Below are 21,863 nucleotides of genomic sequence, written 5' to 3'. Positions count from 1 at the left end.
TAGACTGGCATCTTAGTGACTCCCATGTGGGATCGCATATTGCTTTGTGTCACTCCATCACAGAACCAGCACACTACCATGATCAGGATGTGTGTGTGTATATATATATATATATATATATATGGCAGCTCTCAAAGCAACGGGTGAGGCCAAAGAACAATTCTACTCTTACCTTGAAGAATGTGACAAGTTCTATGAAAGATAAGATAACCCACCTGGCAATTTCAATAAGTATTTGGAAGGAGACAAACATCTGCCAAGAAGAGAGTAAGGAAAGCTAACTCTACCTGAGTCCACCTCCAAATAAAACACTGAACAGTCTTTTCAAGACCAACATTCAGTTTCATCAAAGAAAGAAATAAAACGCCTCAATCAAGGTACTGGCATCCATCAGACTACTTTATTGCCCAAGTGGGGGACAACAAGGATATTTGCCTCCACCACATAATGACAGGAGCTGATGACTGCTGGAATGACCACTGCCTAATTCATTCTATCAACTCTGTCAAGCAGGCCCCAAAACAGCAAAGGCAACAGAAACACCGCCACAGGAAAACCAGCACCAAGGGCTCAAAAGACACAGCAAAGGAAACTCAGTCAACATCTCACAGACAACCTGTTGACACTGCAACAGTGCGTCCATTGCGCCTGGTCTGCTCTGGTCCACCCTAATCATCACCCACAAACATAAATGTAATTTCTCCACCCAAGAACAGAGAACAAACAGGAGATTCAGGTGCTAGTAAATCGTAAACAAAAAGCATTCTTGGACTTTAAGCACCATCACAACTCAAGGCTAAAAATGCAGACCCAAAGACACCTGAAAGCTGAGGTTGAACAAAAACTAGAGACCCAAGAAGACAGAATGGGTGGAAAGATTACAGAAGATCCAGTGACCAGTTGAATACTTAAACACTGTCAAGATTATTTATGCTCAAAACATTTAAAAAAAACATCTCATTAAGCACAAAGAACCGAGGAGAGGTCATCAAGGACAATGAGTCAGAAGAAGCACTTCCTCATTCAAGACTGTCATTTGATGCAAGTGTTCTGGACTCCATTCCACAAGCATGTTATCTGCTACAATCTCAGCATTACTGGAGTATCTCAGAATCATCCTCAACCATGTCTTCCAAGTGCCTACAGGATCACAATGTGCATTACGTTCATTAAGAGGCACAACAAACACCCCCCCCCCAAAAAAAAAGCAGAATTGACCACTGTACATGACAGCTCTTAACCTCACAAAGGTCTTTGATCCTATTAAGCAAGAGGGATTAATAGAAGACCCTCCCTAAATTTGGTTGTCCTCAGCATACTTCATCTGCTCTATGATGGCAAACAAGCCATTATCCTCACCAATGGATTCATCACAGACCCAATCCCAATGCAGACAAGGATCAATGCTGTGTCATTGCACCAAGGCTCTGTTCAATCTTCACTCACCTTCAAAAGCTCTCCATTGAAGTGGAGCAAATGTCTTCAACAAGTGGGAAACTAGTCAAATTTGTCACTCCACTGCTGAACCAAAATCACTCTGTCATTTACCTACATACAGTAAACAGACAATACCTACGATTGTACACAATCATTAGCCGAGCTCCAAACCATTGTTGGTTCCCTCACCACAGAATATGACAGAATATTTGTACTAAATGTCTGGAAGAGAAATATCCTTCAACAACCTGTCCTTGTCACACCACACCATCCTCTCACTAACCTTGGTCCCTGGTCAACATGGATCACTTCCCAGATCTTGGGAAGCACCGCTCAGTGAAGGCAGACATTGATTATAAAATCCACTACTGCCTCCATTGAGCAAGCACAGCCATCAGCTAAATGGGGAAAGAGAGTGTTCTAAAACCAAACAAAAACCCAAACCAAGTTTGTGCTCAACCAGTGAGCAGTGTTCCCTACCCTCCTATCACATTCAGGGACTTGGGTGTGAATAATCTTATAACAGAAATATCAAACCACTGCTGCAAATGTAAAATAGAGTCATACAGCACAGAAACAGGCCCTTCAGCCCACTGTGTGTATGCCAACCATCAAGTAACCATCTATTTTAATCTCATTTACCAGCACTTGCCTTGTTGATTCAAGTCTTTGGTCTGATGCTTCTTAAATACTGCAAAATCCTCCAAATCCACTGGCTAGATTGGTGAACTAATGCCAACAGTCTCCCAACCCTGCATCCAAACCAGGTCGTCATCATGTTTAACCATCACCACTATGGGACCATGTAAGTGATACTAAACTCCCAAAACAAGCACCTTGAGCTGCATCTCTGACAAGTACAAAGGCCGAGATCAACAAGCGGAAGGAACACACAACTATCCCAAGAACCAATTAAATCTGTCAAGCTCCACCTACTCTACTGGGTGCAAAAGGTGAGTTTCCCACAAAAAACTCATTAGTCACCTCAGAACCACCAGAACAAATCATCTTTAACCCCAAAGATCTTTCAGAAGAACAACAAAAAAAAAGTATGGTCTGTGCTTCGACCAACTTACAATAAACAACATTTTTAACACATCCACTGAAGTTAATTTGTGGACAGATTAAAACCATTGTTACAGATCAAGTCAGTCAAGTGATTCACCTTTACATGGAGCATCCAAATACAGTAATAAAAAGGTTATTGAAAGCAATATCCCAGCTTTGCTTCAAATTATGCAAACACAGTGTCTAAAAGAAATACCCAATGAGCCTGTAATACCTCAATAATTGTTAATCAGAGAAAGGTCAACCATCAGCATAAAAGACTACCATCTCCACCATCCATCCAAACCTTTAAATCCAGAACTTTTAACTCAACTTTGAACAGTAACAAAAAGCCTTGTAATCTGAGAAATACACTAACATTTTAAAGAGATACTGGAATAAAATTCTAAAGTATATCCAAAGGCATACATAAAACAAGTGATACAAAGCACGTAAGGGGATTTAGCTAAATCTAATAAATAATATAATGTACAGAAATGAACTCTATCAAAAGAACAATTCACTCAATTTAAGATTCATTCCTCACCAAACAGCAACAAGGATATATCAGCCTTGCCTCAAAATTTCAATGGCAAAGTCTGTAAGAAAAAAAGCCTTTTATCTTCAGCCTGCACAGATTGTGATGCATGACAGTGAATGAAAATATTCAAAAAGAACAGAAAGATGAAGTCAGTGTTGTGGCACAGGAGGGCACAGAGGAAAGAGGGAGAGAGAGTAAGAGTTTGAGAGAAAAGGAGACAAGGGGTAAGAGACACCAAGAATGGGACATGGGCACTAACAGAGAAAGAGAGCAAGGGACCACATAAAATGTATCATCAACAAGAGAAGTGCAGGGTGGCAGCAGGTTTAGTGGTTTAATGAGTGGGGGTGGGGGGGTTCGGGGTGGGGGGCAGCAGCACACAATTGGGAATACAGTGCAGACCATCAGTTAGCAAGGCAAGGAGGGTATATGAAGGGGAGGTGAAGGACAGAGGGGGCTATGGAGGGAAGGAGTGGGTGATAGGAAGGGATCCATACACTGGTCTCCACCATCCCTCCATATCCCAACATATCATGGTTATACCCACTCCATCTCTTGGTAATGACCCCTCTCTCCAATCAATTCCTCTCTCCTTTATTTGCCCTCCCCTAGATCAGTCCTCTTCTTCTTCCCTCACAGCCATCCCATGCTGCTTCACAAACTCTTTCTCTCCCCACATAAAATTCTTCCCTCCCTCTCACTAATCTCATTGATCCCATCACAAACGCCCCTCCCTCAAACATCACACTATATACAAAACACTCCCTCCTTCAACATACACTCTCTCTTCAACAGCCATGACTCATCCCTCCCACCTGTCAAACTCCTGCTTCCTCTCTCATATTATCTTGCCCCCCCCAATGTTCACACCTTTCTGCCATCACAACTCCCTTCCCCCTTACAAAACACCCTCCACCCCCTCCCATGTTCACATTGGTTTTCCCTTAAATGCTCACCCCTTGACTCCTAGTCTGCAACCTTCTCCTATCAACTCCACTGCTAGAATTTCTGTGCTTCCTCCAACTCCCCCATTCCTCCTTACCAATCCGACCCCCAGTATGGTCTGCCTGAAATTCTTTAGTCTCATTCTCGAAGCTCCAGCCTGGTCCTTCAAGACCTCATCCACCCACCACCCCCCAGTCATTCTCCACATAGAATGGACCACCTGTTCCTCCTCATCCCAGTCCTCCTGCTCCACCTCATCATCTCTATCCACTTCATCCTGCTCCTCCTCCACACCTCCCCCCCTTGGCCTGAACTGTCCCCCTCCACTTCCAACTCTGAACCCTCACAATCGGCCAGCCTTCCTCCTCCACCATGCCCCAGCTTTTCCCCAAGCGAGCAGCCTGCCTCCTCCCCGTCCCACTTCTTCTTTCACCTCTTCTTCTGCCTCTACCACCGCCTCCTCCTCTCCTTCTTCTTACCCTCACCCCTCTGAACTGCCTCCTCCATCTCTTCCCGCAAACCTGCCTCTTTTTCCCCTCTTCCCCCTTCTTGACCTGCAGTCTCCTCATCCACTTCCAACTCGAAAACCTTGCACTCCTCCTGCGTGCCACTCACCCGCCCCACCCCATCCCATTAAGCTGCCTCCTTCAATTTCCCACCAGCCTGCCTCCTCCCCTCAACACACCTTTCTCCTCCTCACCATGACACTCTCTTAGTCTGACCTCCCTCCTCCCTCTAACCTACCACCTCCTCCTCCCTCTGACATCCCTCCACTTCCTGACATCCATCCACCCACCTCCCTCTGACCTCCCAACCCCCTTCCTCCCTGACATCCATCCTACCTCTGACATCCCCCCACTATCTCATTCTAAAATCCCTCCTCCTCCTCACAACTTCTCTCTCATCTACCTCCTCTCCTTATAACCCTCCTCCCTTCCCCGATCTCCTCTCCTCCTTCCCCTCCCTCAGGTCTCCTCTCCTCCTCCCCCTCCCTCGGGTCACCTCTCCCTCCTCCTCTTGCCACTCCCTCGGATGGCCTCTCCCTCCTCCTCCACCTCCCTCGGATCCCCTCTCCTCTCCTCTCCCTCCCTCCAATCTCCTCTCCCCTCCCCTCCCTCCGATCTCCTCTCCCCTCCCATCTCCCTCCAATCTCTTCCTCCTCCACCCCGATCTCCCCTCCAACCTCCCTCTCCCTCCGATCTCCTCCTCCTTGCCCTCCCTCCTCCACATTTCTTCTCCCTCCATCACTTCTCCCTCCACCTCCTCCCATCTCTTCCCCCTCCTCCTCCGCCTCCCTCCCATCTCTTCCTCCTCCTTCCACTCCCTCCCATCTCCTCGCCTCCTCCTCCCTCCCATCACTTCCCCTCCTCCGCCTCCCTCCCATCTCTTCTCCCTCCTCCTCCTCCCTCCCATCTCTTCTCCCACCTCCTCCATCCCTCCCATCTCTTCCCCCTCCCTCCCATCTCTTCTCCCATCTCTTCTCCCTCCCATCTCTTCTCCCTCCTCCCCCTCCATCCCACCTCTTCTCCCTCCTCCCCCCTCCGTCCCATCTCTTCTCCCTCCTCCTCCCTCCCATCTCCTCCCTCCTCCCTCCCATCTCTTCTCCCTCCACCTCCCTCCCATCTCTTCTCCCTCCTCCTCCTCCCTCCCTCCCATCTCTTCTCCCTCCTCCTCCCCCTCCCTCCCATCTCTTCTCCCTCCTCCTCCCTCCCTCCCATCTCTTCCCCCTCCCTCCTCCCTCCCTCCCATCTCTTCTCCCTCCTCCCTCCCATCTCTTCTCCCTCCTCCTCCCTCCCATCTCCTCCCTCCTCCCTCCCATCTCTTCTCCCTCCACCTCCCTCCCATCTCTTCTCCCTCCTCCTCCTCCCTCCCTCCCATCTCTTCTCCCTCCTCCTCCCCCTCCCTCCCATCTCTTCTCCCTCCTCCTCCCTCCCTCCCATCTCTTCCCCCTCCCTCCTCCCTCCCTCCCATCTCTTCTCCCTCCTCCTCCTCCCTCCCATCTCTTCTCCCACCTCCCCCCTCCCTTCCATCTCTTCTCCCTCCTCCCCCTCCATCCCATCTCTTCTCCCTCTTCCTCCCTTCCTCCCACCTCTTCTCCCTCCTCCTCCTCCCTCCCACCTCTTCTCCCTCCACCTCCTCCCTCTCCCTCCCATCTCTTCTCCCTCCTCCTCCTCCCCCTCCCATCTCTTCTCCCTCCTCCTCCTCCCTCCCATCTCTTCTCCCACCTCCCCCCTCCCTTCCATCTCTTCTCCCTCCTCCCTCCCATCTCTTCTCCCTCCTCCCTCCCATCTCTTCTCCCTCCTCCTCCTCCCTCCCACCTCTTCTCCCTCCTCTTCCCTCCCTCCCTCCCATCTCTTCTCCCTCCTCCTACTCCCCCTCCCATCTCTTCTCCCTCCTCCTCCTCCCTCCCATCTCTTCTCCCTCCTCCTCCCTCCCATCTCTTCTCCCACCTCCCCCCTCCCTTCCATCTCTTCTCCCTCCTCCCCCTCCATCCCATCTCTTCTCCCTCTTCCTCCCTTCCTCCCACCTCTTCTCCCTCCTCCTCCTCCCTCCCACCTCTTCTCCCTCCACCTCCTCCCTCTCCCTCCCATCTCTTCTCCCTCCTCCTCCTCCCCCTCCCATCTCTTCTCCCTCCTCCTCCTCCCTCCCATCTCTTCTCCCACCTCCCCCCTCCCTTCCATCTCTTCTCCCTCCTCCCTCCCATCTCTTCTCCCTCCTCCCTCCCATCTCTTCTCCCTCCTCCTCCTCCCTCCCACCTCTTCTCCCTCCTCTTCCCTCCCTCCCTCCCATCTCTTCTCCCTCCTCCTACTCCCCCTCCCACCTCTTCTCCCTCCTCCTCCTCCCTCCCATCTCTTCTCCCTCCTCCTCCTTCCCATCTCTTCTCCCACCTCCTCCCTCCCTCCCATCTCTTCTCCCTCCTCCTCCTCCTCCCTCCCATCTCTTCTCCCTCCTCCTCCTCCCTCCCATCTCTTCTCCCTCCTCCTCCTCCCTCCCATCTCTTCTCCCTCCCCCTCCTCCCTCCCATCTCTTCTCCCTCCCCCTCCTCCCTCCCATCTCTTCTCCCTCCCCCTCCTCCCTCCCATCTCTTCTCCCTCCCCCTCCTCCCTCCCATCTCTTCTCCCTCCTCCTCCCTCCCATCTCTTCTCCCTCCTCCTCCCTCCCATCTCTTCTCCCTCCTCCTCCCTCCTCCCTCCCATCTCTTCTCCCTCCTCCCTCCCATCTCTTCTCCCTCCTCCCTCCCATCTCTTCTCCCTCCTCCCTCCCATCTCTTCTCCCTCCTCCTCCTCCCTCCCATCTCTTCTTCCTCCTCCTCCTCCTCCCTCCCCATCTCTTCTCCCTCCCCCTCCTTCCTCCCCATCTCTTCTCCCTCCCCCTCCTCCCTCCCCATCTCTTCTCCCTCCCCCTCCTCCCTCCCCATCTCTTCTCCCTCCCCCTCCTCCCTCCCCATCTCTTCTCCCTCCCCCTCCTCCCTCCCCATCTCTTCTCCCTCCCCCTCCTCCCTCCCCATCTCTTCTCCCTCCCTCTGATCTCCTCTTCTTTCAATCTAGATGTTTGATGAAAGTAGGGCAGTGAATGTTGTCTTCATGGACTTTAGTAATGCTTTCGACAATGTCCCTCATCTTAAACTGATCCAGATGTTTGAAGCACATTGAGTACATGGCAGTTTCGTGGATTGGATGCAAAAGTGGCTTGGCCATAGAAGACCCATTGTAGTAGTGGAAGGAGTTTATTCTAAGTGGAGGCCTGTGGCCAGTGATGTTCCGCAGGACCTATGTGTCTGTGATTTACATGAAAATGTAGGTGGGCTTATTAGTGAGTTTGCAGATGACACAATAAGTGGTGGAGTTGTGGATGGTGAAGAAAGTTGTCAAAGGAAACAGCAGGATATAGATGGGTTGGAAATATGGGTAGAGAAATGACAGATGGAATTTAAGCTGGACAAGTGTAAGATGATGCAGTTTGGGAGATAAAATTCAAGAGGAAAATATAGGATAAATGGCAGTACTCTTCAGCGTACTGATGTACATACTTCCCTGAGAGTGGCAACACAAGCAGATAGGGTGGTAAAGAAGCCATACAGCGTATTTGCCTTTATCGGTTGGGGCAATGTGTTTAAAAGTTGGCAAGTCGTGATGCAACTCTATTAAACTTTGGTTAGGCCACATTTGGAGTACTGCGTGCAGCTCTGGTCACCACATTACAGGAAGGATGTGGGGCTTTTAAAACTGTTTCACAGAGGTTCACCAGAATGTCCCCTACATTATAGAGTATTAGTTATAAGGAGAGATTGGACAAACTTGGATTGTTTTCTCTGGAACATCAGATGTTCAGGGACAAACTAATAGAAGTATATAAAATCACGACAGGCATAGATGGGGTAGATAGTGTCTTCTTTCCAGGGCAAAATTGTTTTGAAGTGAAGGGGGGAGATTTGCAAGGCATCTCCTCTCCATCCTCCTCCCCTCCCTCCTCTTGACATGCTCTGCCAGGGACATTGGTGGGAGCAGACACGACAGCAACATCTAAGAGGCATTTAAGACAGGCAGATGAACATGCAGGGGATGGAGGAGTACACACCACTTGCAGGCAGATGGGATTCCTTGAAATTGGCAGCATGCTCCGCACAGGCATCCTGGACTGAAGGACCTGTTCCTATGCTGCACTGATCTATGATCTCCACCCCCCCCCCCCCCCACCGATCTGCCTCCCCTCCCCCAATCTGACTCCCTTACCCCTTTCCCTGATCTGACTCCCCCTCATTGATCTGACTCCCTCCCCACCCCCGATCTGGCTCCCCCTCAGCCAATCTGACCCCCACCCCAGATATGGCCCCCTTCCCTCCCCCCCCAGATCTGACTCCCCCTTCTCCCCCCCAAGATCTGACTCCCCCTTCTCCCCCCCAAGATCTGACTCCCCCTTCTCCCCCCAAATCTGACTCCCCCTTCTCCCCCCAAGATCTGACTCCCCCTTCTCCCCCCCAAGATCTGACTCCCCCTTCTCCCCCCAGATCTGACTCCCCCTTCTCCCCCCCAGATCTGACTCCCCCTTCTCCCCCCCAGATCTGACTCCCCCTTCTCCCCCCCCCAGATCTGACTCTCCCTCCCCCCTCCAGATCTGACTCTCTCTGCCCGATAGATCTGACTCCCCCTCCTCGATCTGACTCCCCCTCTTCGATCTGACTCACCCTTCCTTGATCTGATTCCTCCTCCTCCCTCTGACCTACCTCCTCTCCCTCCTCCCTCTGCCCTGCTCCCCACCTCCTGTTCCGGCTCACCCTCCCCTCGGCCTCGGCTCTGCGGCCCGCACTGACTTTTCCTGGCCACAGGTAGTGAGGCCCAGGGTCTCCGCACAACGATCCGGACCCTGAGCTTTAGTGAGCCGTTACTCACCATCTGACTGGTGGTTCTCGCCATAGACGCGGTGCAGCCCGGCTCCAGCTGCCTGGCACTGTTCGCGGTTGAGGTGCGGGAGCTGGCGCTGGCCTGGGCGCCGCTCACTGCCCGCCGCCCGCGGCCGATCGCTCCGCCATCTTCCGTCTCCGACTCCTTACGTCATAGCACAACAATGCGTCTCGTCCCCGAGCCTTTCGACCGGACGTCCCGCCCCGTAATTCCGTTTGTTCTCATTGGATATCGTTTCAGCACGCCGCTTCCCGCCGCCCAGTCGCATGCACCTATTGGCCAGTTCAAGTGACATTCAGGCCGAGCACCGGCCTATCGCTGCTTCCGGCGATCTGCTGTTGACCCGGCCGGGAATGAGGTTTGCGCATGCGGATAATGTGAGCGCTGCCCCAATTCTAACTGCGAGGTCGATGTGCCAACTTTGCTTTCTTTTGGGCTGGGTCATTTACTGTCCCTTACTATAAAACTTGTATTGTACCCAGTTCTTGTTAATGGTAGGTGTTTGTGTCACCTACAATTGTTTCATCAAAATAATGCCTTAATTTGGTGATAAATTTTGGAGTGAAACCATTTAAGTCTTTACACTGCTTAATCATGAAATTTGCACAACAAAAGTATGCAGGAACTGATTCCGTTCAATGTCCCATGGTATTTTCTTGTTGCCTAGCTACTGAGGCACATTTAAGTGTTCTGTGTGATGTAAACGATGGTTAATGATTGCAGCATCATTGGTGATGCTGAGGCAAATGACATCAAAACGTCTTTTATCGATGATTCATAATGATTAACTTGCGGATGATACAAAGATAGGTGGAGGGGCAGGTAGTGTTCAGGAAGCAGGGAGTCTGCAGAAGAACTCAGACAGGTTGGCAGATTGGGCAAAGAAGTGGCAGATGGAATACAGCGTCGGGAAGTGTACGGTCATGCACTTTGGTAGAAGGAATAAAGGTGTAGACTATTTTCTAAACGGGGAGTGAATTCAGATATTGGAGGTGCAAAGAGACTTGGGAGTCCTAGTGCAGGATTCCCTGAAGGTTAACTTGCATGTTGAGTCAGTAGTAAGGAAAGCAAAGGTAATGTTAACATTTATTTCGAGAGGACTAGAAAAAAGCAAGGATGTAATGCTGAGGCTTTATAAGGCATTGGTCAGACCACATTTGGAGTACTGTGAGGAGTTTTGGCCCCATATCTAAGGAAGGATGTGTTAGCGTTGGTGTGGGTACAGAGGAGGTTTACAAGAATGATCCCAGGAATGGAAGGATTAATGTATGAGGAGCATTTGATGGATCGGGGCTTGTACTCGCTGGAGTTTAGAAGGATGAGGGGGGATCTCATTGAAGCCTACCAAATATTGAAAGGCCTGGAGGTGGAGAGGATGTTTCCAGTAATGGGAGAGTCTAGGACCAGAGGGCACAGCCTCAGAATAGAAGGACATCGCTTTAGAACAGAGAGGAGAAAGAATTTTTTGAGCCAGAGGGTGGTGAATCTGTGGAACTCATTGCCACAGATGGTTATGGAGGCCAAGTCACTGGGTATATTTAAAGCGGAGTTTGATGGGTTCTTGATTAGTAAGGGTGTCAAAGGTTACGGGGAGAAGGTAGGAGAATAGGGTTGAGAGGAAAAATAAATCAGCCATGATTGAATAGCAGAGCAGACTCAATGGGCCAAATGGCCTAATTCTGCTCCTATGTCTTATGGTCATATTATCAACTCATAACTAAAAGCAGTGGCTGGCACAACAATGATACACGAGGTTCTTTGAGGTAGATTAATCCTCATATATACTACACTGCTTTCCCTGGGAAAAAATGATTAATTCGTTTAAACAGTTAACTATTTACAAATATAAAATGATACAATTACCTAATTACTTATTAACACATATATAATTATAGACATAACAAAACATCAATTTACCCAGGAGCAACACACAAATGCTGGAGGAACTCAGCGGGTCAGGCAGCAATGGACAGTCAACGTTTCAGGGTCGAGACCTTTCTTCAGGGTCCAGATTACAGTATCTGCAGTCTCTTGTGCTGCTCTTCACATATGACTTTGCTTGACCCTCTAAAGCATCCACTCCAGGTACTGACAATACCAGTGGATAGCTTCTCCAAGTAGACCATATACAACTGATCTCATATTTCTGCACTAAAATTATTACCTCAGCATAACTAAGACATCAATAAATGGCTGAGAGCAATGAATGCAACGAAGACTACTTGATCAGACAACATCTCAGCTGTAATACTGGAGACCTGGGCTACAGTTACAACATTTGCATCTACCCAATAACGTGGAAAATTGTGCAGCTGTGTCCTGTATATGAAAAACAGGACAAATCCATTCAATCCAATTACTATTCAATCAGTCCACTCTCAATCATTAGCAGAGTAATGGAAGGTGTACCTGACAGCGCTATCAAAATTACTTACCAGTAACCTACTCAGCAACACTCCAGTTTGGGTTTTGCCTGGACAACTGGGCTCCAGACCTGTACTGTTATAACAATGCCCATAAGTTTGAGGAACAGCACCTCATCTTCCATCTGGGTACAATGCAACCTTCCAGACTCTGTACTGAATTCTATAACTTCAGATAATTTGTTTTCTCTGCATCAGAACTGGGCCTTTCTGCTGTAAATCATCCATGTGTGATATTGGCTCTCTTGGCCACCTGTGTTTTTCTCTCTTCATTGGCACAGAATGACCTGCTGTACATGTCCTATACCTCTGCATTTCTCACTTTTTCACGTTCACTTGTTTTTATCCTCCTCTCTGACTGCCCTCACCTCATAGCTCTTGTTCCATTTTTCTCTCTCAAACTGCTCCCACTAACACATGTGACCTAGATGACCTCCACAACTTATCCCCAAGGCAGCTCAGGCCTCACCCTATCACAGATATTTTCTTTGTCTTATCCACCTCTCCCCCAACTTCCGTGCAACTTAAAATGAACTTGTTTTCTCTCTTTCACAGTTCTGACAAAAGGTCTTCAACCTGACACATTAAGTCTTTCCACAAGTACCACCTGACCTCCTGAGTGTTTCTAGCACCTTTTATTTTTATTTCATATTTCCAGGGTCTGCAGTATTTTTTTAGCTTACAGAAACAGAATTTATCTGCTTCGAATTAAGGATCAATGGCGGTGTGGTTACACTAGTGGGACTAATCTACAGGTCACCAATGAGTTCAGGGAACTTACAAAGATGTTCAACAGCCATGGAGTGATGATAACGGGGAAAGGAAGTAGCAGTGAAAGATTGTTTTTTGGTTAGGACTGGATTTCCCCATGGAATGGAAATATGACCACTACTTTTCTTATTATATATTAATGACATGGTCTTGGGTGTACAGAGCACCGCTTCCAAACTTATAGATGACACAAAACTTGGAGGCATAATGTAATGTGAGGAGGATAGTAATAGTCTTTGGGTGGTATAGACAGAATAGTAGAATGGGTGAATAGGTGGGAAGTGAAATTTAATGGCTCAGATAGTCTCGACTTTGATCCATTATCCACACTGAGCTGCTTGGCCAAGATTCTCCATGCTGAAGGGATGGGCACTGGCGGGAGTGGTAGTGGGATGGAGATGGTGGTGTGCATTGTGTGGGATGGTCCAGCAGCTTTCTCCTCCTGGAGAGTCCTCATATGAGTGGCCTTCAGATGGTGAGTAAATTGACCTTCATTATTCAGCCATGTTGAAGAATACTGCTACAGAATCTAACTTCACAAATAAAGGTTGTCCACAGGTGAGATGTTGGAAGACAAGCAGTCGCAGACTTAATTCAGCTTTAATCAGGAGAAGGGAGAGGGGAGAAGCTGCAACGTGTTATAAGTATCTACCTCACCTAATTTCCTCCACCCAGAATGATCCTATTGCACAAATTTATTGCTAAAATGATTCCAGTGTTTCATTTTCACTGCCTCAACCCAGGAGTCTGTGAAGAGTCTCCTGCTTTCACTTTTATGTTTTGACTTTGTATTTTGAACCTGTGTCCAATTTTTTTATTCCAAAATAAACTTTATTCATAATAAAAGACAAACTATATAGAATTATAAAACAGTGCAAGCCTTTACATTCTTGCAAGCCCTTACATTCATTAGTGTTACCTCTTTATATAAAAAGCAGCACCGATGCCACACGTGTGGCTCCCCGGGGGCTACCCAGTCCCGTATTTACAATATTTAGGGGCTTCCTCGCCTGACCCCGCCCCTCCCTCTCCAGTGGCAGAAGAACCCTAAACTGTAGTCCTTCCCCACCGAGCCTTTGCGTTGTCTGCACCCAGCTTCAGTGCGTCCCTCAGCACGTACTCCTGCAGCCTGGAATGTGCCAGTCAGCAGCATTCCCCTACGGACATCTCGCAGTGCTGGGAGACCAACAAGTTTCGGGCAGACCAAAGCAGACCACCGAGTTGATGACCTTCCAGCAGCAGTTGATGTCCGTCTCTGTGTGTGTCCCCGGGAACAGCCCGTAGATCAGAGAGTCCTCTGTTACGAAGCTGCTGGGGATGAACTGTGACAAGGACCCTTGCATCTTTCGCCACACTCACCTCGCAGACCCACAGCCCGCAAAGAGGAGGGTGACCGTCTCGTCCCCAGCGCAGTCCTCCCGGGGGCAGCACGTGCTGGGAGTGAGGTTCCGACCATGCAGGAAGGATCTGACTGGGAGGGCCCCTCTCACCGCCAGCCAAGCGAGGTCTTGGTGCTTGTTGGTGAGCTCTGGCGATGAGGCATTCTGCCAGATGGTGTGTCCAATTGCTCTACTTTTTTTTACTTTCAAATAAGTTTGACGCTGAAGCCACGTTGTTACAGGATGGTTTATATAATGAGACACAGCCCTCTCCATGATCTGCAACTACAATGAGAAGAATGGAAAACACAAGAAAAAAAATGCAGATCCTCGGCAAGAAAGTGTATGGTTTAGGAAATGTCAGTGCAATGGTTCTAGGCTCATGTTTCTAAGAACGCCTCATGTTTCTGCAGTGTGTTGTCAGATAAATTCATTTGTCCAAGTACCCAATGGGAAGCCCACATTCCAACTGTGCATTAAACAATGGATCCAGATATCCAAATTCAATAGTTTGCCACTAAAACAAAAGGGTAGTAAACATGCTCCAGGGCAATACTGAGTCACACAAACTGGAAAGGTCAGATTTGATCTTTTCTCCATGCTGAGTTGCTGATATCAGTTAAAGTTGCTTGAGGAAAATTCACCACATGAGGCTATTCCTGACTTATTGACCAGAAGAATTTTACGCTGTTCTTCCTCGTAACTGGTGTCCAGCAATCTCTGTTCTGGAAGTTTTTTTCCCATAGATTGGGGAAGGAAGAGGAGCAGGCTAAATTTTCCTATGATGGTCTTTGTCATTAATTTGCCCCTGGCACCCATTGTCTAGTCAGTGCCTTGCTGTGAAATTAGACCATAGCAGCCGTCAGCAGCTTGGCATGGAAGCAGATCTGTTGCAGTTTTAACTTTCCACCATAAGATGTCGCTGGTGCACTCTACACTATAGTCACAGTACCTGCTTTGAACATTTTGGATGCAGCACCTTTGCTGCCCACCTGTTCCTGAATACTTCTTTTATTTCAAAAATAAACCATTCATAGAATGTATACAAGAAATGCAAAGCACAGTGCACGGCTTTCTTTACATTTATACTGTCATGCAGTCTATCCATCCTGCTTCACCTCTCCAACAACATAATTGGAGAAACAAAGGACTACAGATGCTAGAATCCAGATGAAAAACACTATGAAGCTGGAGGAACTCAGTCAGCCAGGCAGCATCGGAGGCATTGAGGCATTAAAGAGAAATTGTGTCTGACTACTTGAATTAAATTTGATTACGTAGTAGAGAGAACATAAGTAGACAAATGAAGCCTTCACGTGGATTTTAGACTGTTGGGAAACAGATGAAGAAGCAGAACCCCAGAGGTTGTAACCTCTGGATTACTCCAGGTGCAAAATATAGAAATAGAACAGTGCAGACAATTACGTTGACGAAGAAAAACACGATGGTGCTGGAGGAACTCAGCAGGCCAGGCAGCATCTGTGGAGAAAAGCAGGCGGTCAACGTTTCGGGTCAGGACCCTTCTTCAGGACTGAAGATAGGAAAAGAGAAAGCCCAACATATAGGAGGGAAGAGCAGAGCAGTGATAGGTGGACAAAAGAGGGGAGACGAGGTGGGCACAAGGTGGCGATAGGTAGCTGCAGAAAGAGATAGTGATAGTGCGGAGGAGGTGGGGAGAGCAGATCCACTGGGGGATGGGTCAAAGATAAGGAGAGAAAGAGAAAAAAAGAGAGAGATAGGCTAGGGAAGAGGCATGGATGGGGAAGGGAGTGGGGATAACTTAAAGTGGGAGAATTCAATGTTCAGGTAGATGCAGGTAAGAGATGGTGATAGGCAGGTTTGGGGAGGAGGGGAGGAGGGAGGGTGGGGGTGAAATTAAAAAGGGAAATGTAAAATACGCCACCTTGTGCCCACCCCACCTCCCCTATTTTGTCCACCTATCACTGCTCTGCTTTTCCCTCCTATATGTTGGGCTTTCTCTTTTTCTATCTTCAGTCCTGAAGAAGGGTCCTGACCCGAAACGTTGACCGCCTGCTTTTCTCCACAGATGCTGCTTGGCCTGCTGAGTTCCTCCAGCATCATCGTGTTTTCCTTCGTCAACGTAATTGTCTGCACTATCCTATTTCTATATGTTGCACCTGGAGTAATCCAGAGATTACAACCCCTGGGGTTCTGTTTCTTCATCTGTTTCCCAACTGTCTAAAATCCACATGAAGGCCTCATTTGTCTACTTATGTTCTCTCTACTACGTAATCAAATTTAATTCAAGTAGTCAGACACAATTTCTCTTTAACGCCTCATGACCATTATTTATAATACAATAATTTTACATGTGCCAGTTAATTTTATCCCACATATTGAATCATGAAGTTCTACACTACTGTTCTATAGATTATATAGACCTAAGGCAACACCACATCTTCCTGTTCCTCTTCCTGGCTTCACCTAGTCCAGTGTACATTGCGATTCTGAGTAAGATCCCAGTTTGTGTTACTGGCATGTTTCCCCAGTTTACTGTCCTTAAGCTTTGCAATGACAATCATCTTCTTTGCCTTTCTGTCCTTAGCAGATCCCCTTCACATGTCTGACCACAGCTGTTTAGATTGTAAAAAGCCAAAGCCATGATACTAATCCTTGTGAAACCCACTTGTAACAACCTGTGAAGAAAAATGTCTATTTATTTCTATTCTCTGTTATCTGTCTGATAAACTATTGCTTATTCATGTCACCCTCCAACATGTGAGTCTTTGTTTTATGTCAGATACCCATCAAAAGCCTTTTAAAAACCCAGACACACTAATTTCGAATTGCATTGCTTGGCATCCACTCTTGCAATCCAACGTGGATCTAAGGTGGATCTAAGGTGAACCTTAGGTGGACCTTCGATGGTGCTGGAATACCAGTAGGCTCTGCTTACAACAACGGTTACAGAACACAGGAAATACAAATCAGAATGTTTCCACTGACTTTAACAGGAAAGAGCTTCCTACGCTAGGTGCTTTCATCACGTAGATTTTCATGTGATGATATCACCATGTCATCTGACAACCTGACATTCACAAAACTCCCGGAAGCAACAGCTTACCGGCGGAGTTGTACTCGGCTCTGTGGGACTGGATGGGCCCGGACCTGCTGGAAGTGTACAACGCTATACTTCTGTCTGGCAGCATGTCAGAATCCATGAGGAAGGGCACCATCACCCTCATCTACAAGCAGAAGGGGGAGAGGGAGGACATCAGAGATTGGAGACCCATTTCACTGTTGAATGTGGATTATAAGATCCTGTCCAAGGCCATCGCCAATAGGATCAAGTCTGCTCTGGGATAGATGATCCACCCAGACCAAACCTGTGCTGTACCTGGCAGGAAGATCTTTGACAGCCTTGTGCTGCTCAGGGACACCGTTGCCTACGTGCAGGACAGAGGGGTGGACACCTGCCTGGTCAGCTTGGACCAGGAGAAAGCTTTCGACAGGATGTCACACACGTACATATTGGATGTGCTCTCCAAAATGGGCTTTGGGGAGGGAATCAGGAATTGGATCCAACTGCTCTACACAGACATCTGTAGCACAGTCCAAATCAAAGGGTAGGAAACAGACAGCTTCCCCATTAAGTCTGGAGTCAGGCAGGGCTGCCCTCTCTCCCCTGTCTTGTTCGTGTGCTGTATAGAATCCTTTGCCAAATCCATCAGGAAGGACAAGAGCATCAGAGGGGTGACGTTGCCAGGCAGGGGGGGCACCCAGATGAAAACCTCCCTGTACATGGTTGACGTCACCGTCTTCTGCTCGGACCCAAGGTCAGTTCGCAGATTGACCAGCATCTGCGACCAGTTTGAGTTGGCATCAGGGGCCAGGGTTAACCACGTGAAGAGTGAGGCCATGCTCTCCGGCAACTGGCCCAACCAATCCAACATCCCTTTCACTGTCAGGCCTGACTACCTGAAGGTGCTGGGGATCTGGTTCGGCAGGGCCAGGGCGTGCAACAAAAATTAGCGGGAACGGATTGGGAAGGTGAAGCAGAAACTGGGACTGTGGGAACGGTGTTCCCTCTCAATAACTGGGAAGAACTTGGACATCGGGTATGAGGTGCTCTCAGGGCTGCTATACCTGGCGCAGGTGTGGCCTGTTCCTTGCTCCTCTGGCTTGGGAATCACCCGTGCTGTCTTCCAGTTCATCTGGGGATCCAAGATGGAGCGGGTCCAAGGGGTCGCCATTCACAAGTCCCTGGACAATGGGGGCAAAAGTGTCCCCAATGTCGCCCTCATCCTGATGACCACCTTCGTCTGTGGCTGCATCAGGCTGTGCGTGGAACCAAAGTACGTGGGCACCAAGTGTAACTACGTGCCGAGGTTCTACCTATCCCCAGTGTTGCAAAGGATGGGCCTGGCCCCATTGCCACGCAACGTCCCAGTCAGCTGGATGTTGCCGCACTGCCTGTCCTTCGTGGAAAAGTTCTTCCAGACCAACACCTTTGACCATAAGTCCATCAGGCAGTGGTCAGCACGGAACATCCTGCAAACACTGCAGGAGAAGGACTCGATGGATACTGTGGGGTGGTTTCCTGAGCAGACTGTCCAGACTATCTGGCAGAATGCCTCATCGCCAGAACTCACCAACAAGCACCAAGACCTCGCTTGGCTGGTGGCAAGAAGGGCCCTCCCAGTCAGATCCTTCCTGCATGGTCAAAACATCACTCACAACGCACACTGCCCCTGGGAGGACTGCACTGGGGATGAGACTGTTGCCTACCTCTTTGCGGGGTGTGGTGAAAAATGCAAGGGTCCTTGTTACGTTTCATCCCCAGCAGCTGCGTAACAGAGGACTCTCTGATCTATGGGCTGTTTCCGGGGACACACACATAGACGAACATCAACTGCTGCTGGAAGGGCATCAACTTGGTGAAAGATGCCCTTTAGTCTGTCCGAAACTTGTTGGTCTCCCAGCACTGCGAGATGTCTGTAGGGGAATGCTGCTGACTGGCACATTCCAGGCTGCAGGAGTACATGCTGAGGGATGCACTGAAGTTTGGTGCAGCCAACACAAGGGCTTGGTATGGAAGGACTACAGTTTAGGGTTTTTCTGCCATGGGAAAGGGAGGGGCGGGGTCAGGCGAGAAAGCCCCTTAAATATTGTAAATATGAGATTGGGGTAGCACCCCAGGGAGCCACATGTGTGGCATCAGTGCTGTGTTTTTATATATAAAAAGGTAACACTAATGATTGATCTGTACACAGATGTAAAGGTTTGCACTGTTTTATTGTTGTATATAGTTTGTTTTTTATGATAATAAAGTTTATTTTGGAACAATAAAAAAAATTCACAAAACAATATTCAAACGTACACACTGCTTTTCCTCTTTGATGAAAAAATATGTGCAAGTACTTTCAGAGTGACACACAATCATTACAGATTTAGCTACTAACTTTATCAACTGTGTACATTGCCCTTATCCCCAGGACTAAGGAACTTGCAATCTCTTCACTTGATTCACTGCTGTTCTGTGACTTCCCAACAGTGGTTGACTCTGTGTCACTGTCACAACTGGTTTCAGTATCGTACATTACTTCAGCATCTCCTGGTGTGATCATCTAATCCACATGGACATTTCTAATCTGAGTTCTAATATGAACCATATTCCTTCCCGGTCCACCGATCCAGATTACTTTTGGGTCTCGCACTTCATCACCAGACTGATGACTCCAACTCCCTCACTTAAAGGAAATAGCTTTTCTCTTTCTTAAAACATGCTCCTCTTCCCTCTAGGTTAGGTACCAACAAGCTCAATTGCTATGCGAATGTGACAAACATTGCATCGACAGGAGTAATCTGTAGAGTCATGCAGTAATTAAACAAGAAATTACTCAATTGATGATTTATTGTGAAACTAGAATTATCTCAGAACACTTGCTCCTTTGTGGCTTCTTTTAACAGGTATACAGGTCTCTTTGAACATAGAACATAGAACAGTACAGCACAGGAACAAGCCCTTTGGCCCACAATATCTATGCAGACCATGGTGTCAATCTAAACTAATCCCATCTGCCTGCACATGGTCTATAATTGTTAATTGATTTATTATGGTCACATGTACCGAGATAATGAAAAGGTTTTTTTTGCATGCCATCATGATAGGTCATTCCAAACACAAGTACATTGAGGCAGTACAAAAGGAAAAAACAATAACTGAATGCAGAATATAGTGTTACAGTTACAGAGAAAGTACAGTGCAGGTCGATAAATAAGGGGTAAGAGCCATAACCAGGTAGATTGAGAGATCAAGAGTTCATCTCCATTGTACAAGAGGTCCATTCAAGAGTCTTATAACAGCAGAATAGAAGCTGTCCTTGAACCTGGTGGTACATGTTTTCAAGCATTAGTATCTCCTGCCCAATGGAAGGGGGGGGTGGGGGGGGAAGAAGAAGAGAGAATGACTGAGTTGAGAGGGGTCTTTAATTTATGTTGGCTGCTTTCACGAGGCAGTGGGAAGTACAGACAGAGTCAATGGAGGGGAGGCTGGTTTTCATGATAGACTGGGCTGTGTTCATAACTCTGTGCAATTTTTTGTGGTCTTGGGCAGACCAGTTGCCAGACCAAGCTGTGATGCATCCACATAGGATGCTTTCTCTGGTGCACCTGTAAAAACTGGTGAGGATCATAGGGGACCTGCAGAATTGTCTTAGCCTTCTGAGGAGGTAGAGGCACTGGCGTGCTTTCTCAGGGCAGGCACGGTAATGTAGCGGTTAACATAAAACGTAATGTAACACAGCCAGAGGCCATGGTACATATTGGTGCCAATGACATAGGTAGGGAAAGGAATGAGGTCCTGAAAAGAGACTATAGAGAATTAGGAAGGAAGTTGAGAAGCAGGACCTCAAAGGTAGTAATTTCCAGATTACTGCCTGTGCTAAGCGACAGAGGGTATAGGAACAGAATGAGGAGGAGGTTAAATGCACGGCTGAGGGATTGGAGTAAGGAGCAGGGATTCAGTCTTCTGGATCATTGAGGCCCCTTTTGGGGCAGGTATGACCTGTTCAAAGAGGACGGGTTGCACTTGAACCCCAGGGGACCAGCATACTGGCGGGGAGGTTTGCTATGGCTACTGGGGAGAGTTTAAACTAGAATTGTTGGGGGGTGGGATCCGTATTAGAGAGACTGGGGAGGAGTGTTTGGCTCTCAAGTGGAGGAGGCTAGGAGTGGGTGCCGTGGGCAGGTGATAGGGAAGGGACGTGTTCAGACAGGCTTGAGATGTGTCTATTTTAACGCAAGGGATATTGTGAACAAGGTGGATGAGCTTAGAGCTTGGATCGATACTTGGAGCTATGATGTGGTGGCCATTACGGAGACTTGGATGGCTCTGGGGCTGGAATGGTTGATTCAAGTGCTGGGTTTTAGATGTTTCAGGAAGGACAGGGAGGGAGGCAAGAGAGGTGGGGGAGTGGCACTGTTGATCGTAGATAGTGTCACGACTGCAGAAAAGGTGGATGTTGTGGATGGATTGTCTACGGAGTCTCTGTGCGTGGAGGTTAGGAACAGGAAGGGGTCGATAACGGTGCTGGGTGTTTTTTATAGGCTGCCCAATAGTGACAGGGTTATTGAGGAGCAGATAGGGAAGCAGATCCTGGAAAGGTGTGAGAATAACAGAGTTGTTGTGATGGGGGATTTTAATTTCCCAAACATCGATTGGCATCTCCAGACAGTGAGGGGTTTAGATGGGGTGGAGTTTGTTAGGTGTGTTCAGGAAGGGTTCTTGACACAGTACGTAGATAGACCGACAAGAGGAGAGGCTGTGCTTGATTTGATATTGGGTAATGAACCTGGTCAGGTGTCAGATCTCTCAGTGGGTGAACATTTTGGTGATAGTGATCATAATTCTATCTCCTTTACGTTAGCACTGGAGAGAGATAGGAACAGACAGGCT

General features: G+C 48.3%; 1 protein-coding gene across 2 annotated transcripts in view; it reads right to left on the bottom strand.

Annotated features, from left to right (window-relative positions):
- The window catches only part of LOC127573378 (3-phosphoinositide-dependent protein kinase 1-like), an 80,587-nt gene extending 71,067 nt beyond the window's left edge, over nt 1–9,520 (bottom strand). Inside the window, exon 1 of one of the 2 annotated variants that reach the window (XM_052021536.1) lies at nt 9,361–9,520. In XM_052021536.1, coding sequence (XP_051877496.1) covers nt 9,361–9,384 — 24 coding nt within the window. In that variant the 5' untranslated portion in view covers nt 9,385–9,520. The remainder of the gene's footprint in view (nt 1–9,360) is intronic. The other variant, XM_052021535.1, reaches the window with a different exon arrangement.
- Nucleotides 9,521–21,863: the final 12,343 nt, after the last annotated feature.

This window comes from Pristis pectinata, chromosome 8 (genome assembly GCF_009764475.1).
Source record: "Pristis pectinata isolate sPriPec2 chromosome 8, sPriPec2.1.pri, whole genome shotgun sequence".
Classification (NCBI taxonomy): Eukaryota; Metazoa; Chordata; class Chondrichthyes; order Rhinopristiformes; family Pristidae; genus Pristis; species Pristis pectinata.
Note: the sequence above shows the minus strand (reverse complement) of the source record. Positions and strands in the feature narration are given on the sequence as shown.